The sequence below is a fragment of the Pelecanus crispus genome, chromosome Z (assembly GCF_030463565.1).
Source record: "Pelecanus crispus isolate bPelCri1 chromosome Z, bPelCri1.pri, whole genome shotgun sequence".
NCBI lineage: Eukaryota > Metazoa > Chordata > Aves > Pelecaniformes > Pelecanidae > Pelecanus > Pelecanus crispus.
The window spans coordinates 77,241,411-77,246,435 of record NC_134676.1 but is presented as its reverse complement, the minus strand read 5'-3'; the positions used below and the strand labels follow the sequence as shown (position 1 = coordinate 77,246,435).

The 5,025-nt window shown below is 47.0% G+C and overlaps 1 protein-coding gene across 1 annotated transcript; it reads left to right on the top strand.

The window, feature by feature from the left end:
* The first annotated feature begins 3,219 nt into the window (after window positions 1–3,219).
* On the top strand, window positions 3,220–4,461 carry PGAP4 (post-GPI attachment to proteins GalNAc transferase 4). The gene has a single exon (XM_009478603.2). The coding sequence runs from the start codon at window positions 3,220–3,222 to the stop codon at window positions 4,405–4,407; it is 1,188 nt and encodes a 395-aa protein (XP_009476878.2). The 3' UTR covers window positions 4,408–4,461.
* The last annotated feature ends 564 nt before the right edge of the window (window positions 4,462–5,025 follow it).

Below are 5,025 nucleotides of genomic sequence, written 5' to 3'. Positions count from 1 at the left end.
AATAGCTTCTGTAAAGTCAGAACTGTCCTAATGACTAGAAAACAGCCTGTTTGGAACTCTCGGATTCCCGGTTACAGCCAAAAAGTGGGAAGGAGGTCAGCATCTCCCCTCTTTTCTAGAGCCTTCAGCTTGTTTTCGGCATGAACGAGAGTATTTGACCCACTTTAATATGCTCCTGACCATTCTTAGCCTCTGTGGTTATTCCACTACCCAGTGAAAACAGCCTTTTCCTCTGCAAATAAACTGATAAATAGCGTGGCAGTCAATGTGAGTGCTAACAGCCTGGGCAGCAGAGGAAGATCTGGAGAGAAGCAAAAGTGCTGGTTTGATGGTTGTTTTCCTTGAGGCATTCCGAGTTGCAAAACCAGAATAAGAGCTCTAAGATCTTGAGTTGTGATGAGGTGAAGCCAGGGTAAGTCAGACACGCTTGTGAGTATGGCACTGTGACCTGCATGGCTGGCTTCCAGTCCTGTGTGCTTTTTCAAAGTTACCCGCTTTCTTGTATGAAGCAAGGAGATACCTCCTGAGAGGGTGGTGCTTGCCTGTGCCACCTTAGCTACCCTACCGTGTGCCAGGAGCTGGGACACCAGTAGGTGGAGGCCCAGCACAACTTTCCCAGCCCACAGGGCCAGTGGAGAGCTGACCACCAGCCAGCAGGCTCAAAGGGATTCCACCCACAGGGACCTGGGGAGTACCTTCTCGTGGTGCAAGTGAGCCTGACCCTGGAACAACATGGGCTGCAGAAGAGCAAGACCTCAGACGAGCTTCCCTTTGATGCCTCCTGTTAAGTTGCAGGCCCCACAGCTCAGCTGGCCACCAGCCAGCTGTTCCTGCTGCTGCAGGGAAGACATGACACCCATTTCTCCCTTTTCAGTAGAAGATGGTATGAGGGAGGAGGCCTCATGCTTGGGTGGGCATTATTGATGCTTCAATGTGTATCCCAAGAGCTACAGAGTTCACTGCAGGCTCATGGTTTTTGCTCAGATCTCCAGCATAACTGGCACATGGAAAGTAAGCTTCTTTACTCCCTGAGAACTAAACTACCTCCTAGGTTTTCTTCATCTCCTTTTCCCACTGTGGTCCTCACTTTCAAGTTTGGAGGCTGGCTCAGTGACAGTGCCAACAATGCTGCTTGCATCAAGAGGAGGCTCAAACGTTTGTCAATGTAAGCTGTAGATTACTGATCTGCATTTGTGTGTTCCCTTAATATTTGTGACAGCAGAAAATGAGAAAAAGGAAAGCACTGGATTTTGGATGAATAAGTGCATTGAAACACCAGGTCTTTGCATCTGATCATGATCATCATGGCTTGGATCTGGCAGCTGAAATGCAGCAATTGCCTCTAAGGCCTTTACAAGGTCCACTGATGTAATACAGTGCAGTGTCTGTGAAACAAGATGGTGAACTTAGAAAGAAAAAAAGAGCTATATGGGAAGACACTGCAGATTCTCATGCATTAGTGTGTAAATTTGTTACCTCTATTTAATTACAATAAATCTTTGAAGTCTTGTGTTTTCATGAATCATAAGATAGCACAACACTGATGCCAGAGTCTATCCAAGGATGGTTTGAGATCTCACAGCATGAAGTGCTTGGTCTCTAACAAATATTTGCAATAACTCTTGTATATTTTCCATTAATCTTCATAAATCTTCGTAAAAGGCCTTTCATATAGGATGGTCAGATTCCTGTGTGGCAGTAGGAAGCGGTTCTCTTGATGGTAAATGCAGCAAATCTGTGACTACGGGAATGAAGGCAGTTTGGAAGTAGTGCCAGATTTAGACCCTGCTCAGTGTCCTCCGAGTCATTTCTTCTACATGGTCCATTCTCCTGATACAGAAAAGAAATGCCACAGCCCTGATTTCTTTCCATCCATACATCACTGCTTAGGCTGCTTCAGACAACAGTGCAGAGAAGGAAAAAGGTAACATTTTGGTCTGGGAGCACCATTTGATGATCAGAACTTGGTGAAGGCAGAAGGTTAAAAATGGGAGAAACTCTCCACTGAATGGGGCACAGTCAGTCAGCTGGGGGGGCATGGATAACTCAGTTCATAAGGAGAGCGAATGGAAAGTAAAAGGGAGAGTTAAACAGCAGATTGAAAAGTGAAATTACTGGCACAAGAGAATTCATCTGAATAGCCTAATTGCCCTGATTTTATGTAAGCTTCTGACAGCCAGGCTGTTAGGTGTTCATGGCAGCCCAGAGAAGTGGAAGAGAAAAGCCAAATATGGCAAAATCTTATTTTTGTGAAGGTGGATGTTTGCTTAAGGGGGGGGTGTATACAAAAAAGATATAATTTATAGAAATGTTTCAGTTTTAAATTAAAGGCGTCTAATTTTAAATTACAAACTTTTAAATAACAAATATGAGTCAGTGGCTCAATTACAACTTGTTAATCTTGCTGTGACTGTGTATTTCACAGGGTCCAGAGAGGAGGAGACATCTGAGAGAGAGACAAACACACACACACTCTCTCTTCCCGCCCCCCCCGCCCTTGGGATACACATGCCCTTAGTGAGGTAAATTGGTATCTTTGTTATCTTGCTTCACACTCTGGGGAGTAAAGTGAAAAAGCATGCGTTTTGAAGTGTGTGAGCAACAGAAGGGAAGTATGTGGTGTCATTCCACAGAGGTAAAAGTTTGTCTCTCAAATGTGTGCTAGGCTAAGATACAAGAGGTCTGCCTTTGGTTCTATGGCCCAAGTCTTACTATGTCACTGTGACCAGACGGTGCTATCTAAGTTCTCTGCCTTTACCAGAAAGGGATTTCCACACATCGTGCATGCGTTGCCTGTTTGTTACATGTTTGAAGCATTGTAACAAACACAACATTAAGTCCTGTCTAGCTACATCAGATCAGAGCTCCTAGGTGCTGGAAGGGCCTTAGGGACACTTTGCTGGAAACTAAGTTTGGCTCATCTTTCCTCAACCTCTCGTGACAATTCTGTGATGCCCCACCACAAAGGGCTCCTCAGGAGCCTTTTACTTAGTCTTACTCAGTGACTAGCCCTCAGCTTTCCATTTTCAAATCATGGTCTTCCCACTCTGACAGTTCCTGTTTCATTAACCCTCTTTTTTCTTCCTCTCTAGGCTTGGACAAATGGTGCAGATTTGGCAGCCACTGCCCCAGCGATGCCTTGCAATTCAGGGAAGATGCATCAGAAGTGAAGGAATGAGGGCATGAATAGAGCAGGGGTGCCCTCCCTCTGCAGCAGTCATGTTACACCAAGCCTGGCAGCACTGTGGGAGGTGGTGCCGTTGGTCCAGTCCTTTTATCCATCTCCTCACACTGACTGTGGTGACATTTGGTGTGGTCGCACCTTTGATTTGCCACCGGCTCCTTCACTCTTACTTCTATTTGCGGTGCTGGCACCTGAACCCCATGAGCCAGGAATTCCTGGAGCAGAACCAGCAGGAGGGTCAGGCTGCCCTCCATTACTTTGAGAAGCTGCAGATACCAAACACCTCCGAGCCCTCTGGCAGTGATGCCTTCCAGCCCTTGCTGCTGGTCACTATTATCACTGTGCAGAGGCGCAATGATTTTCACTATGTCTTGCAAGTGGCCTCCCACTTCCACCGCCTCCTCCGGAAATGTGGTGCACGTTGCCAGAGCCACCACATCCTCCTCTGTAATGTGGAGTCAGACCCCAGTAGCCATCAGGATGTCAGGCTGCTGAGCAGCTTCTTTCCTATGGTCAGTCGTGACAAATCTGGGGAGAACCCTGACCCCAGAGTGAACCAGTTTGAGAAGGAGAAGCAGGACTACATCTTCTGCCTTGAGCAGTCGCTGTTAGTGTACAACCCAGAATACGTCCTCGTAGTGGAAGATGATGCTGTGCCAGAGGAGGACATATTTTCTGTCTTGCAGCACCTCTTGTTGGCCCGGTTCTCCAAACCATACCTCAGAGATGCACTCTACTTCAAGCTTTACCATCCCGAGAGGCTTCAGCGCTACTTCAACCCTGAACCCATGAGAATTCTCGAGTGGTTAGGTCTGGGCATGTTTCTGGGGCCTGTGCTGAACTGCATGTACTCCTGGGCAACTGGGCGCCCCAGCCTCAGTTGGCCCATTGTCTTGTTCTTTGCTTTGTACAGTATGGCTTTGTCAGAGCTGGTGGGACGGCATTACATGCTGGAGCTGCGCCGGCTGGCCCCCCCACTGTATAGTATCGTGCCGGTCACCGAATGCTGCACACCTGCCATGCTCTTCTCTGCTCCCTCTGCTCGCCGTACCTTAGGTTACCTGAAGGGGCTGCACTGCCGCCAGGGTTTTGCAAAGGATATTGCCCTCTACTCGCTGCTGCGTACTAAGGGGGAGAACGCCTATGTGGTGGAACCCAACCTAGTCCAGCACGTGGGAATGTATTCCAGCCTTCGGCTAAACGACAACCCCAAACTGCTGTGATCTGTTCATGCCTTTCCAGACACAAAGCCCAGAGAACTTGCCACTGAGCAGAAAGTCTGCGAACTTGGATGTTGTGCTGTTCACATTGGGCATCCTGTGCCTCCAGGTGGACAAAGAATAACTCTCTTTTAAAAAAACACAAGTTTCTTAAAAAATAAATTTATGTACATGCAGACCTTTTTTAATATATACTTGGAACTAATCACCATGCGCCATGTGGGAGGGGAGTGGAGGATTCCAGCTGAGGGTGTGGATTGTCTACTCTCCTTAATCATTCCTAGGGAAAAGCTGTCACACCAATATGAACAGCTCTGCTGCCTACTCTCCTTTACATTGGTTACAGAAATCCTCACCTTAGGCCAACAGAAATGTTGGACAAAGTGAATGTTTCAAATTTAACTAGTGAGGAGGAAAAGCCCTTATTTTCCCATCCTTACTAAGGTCCGATACCTGACCTCTGTCTTTTTCAAAGCTGTGGTTTTGAGCAGACCTTTCAAAAGCAGCAGTGGTTTATGTGAACTTTTCCACAAATTTTGCCTAGATTCTTCAAATTTTATGAAGCCTCTATTTGTTACTGTCCCCTGTGCAGATCTTGCGTGCATCTCCACCCTTCCCACT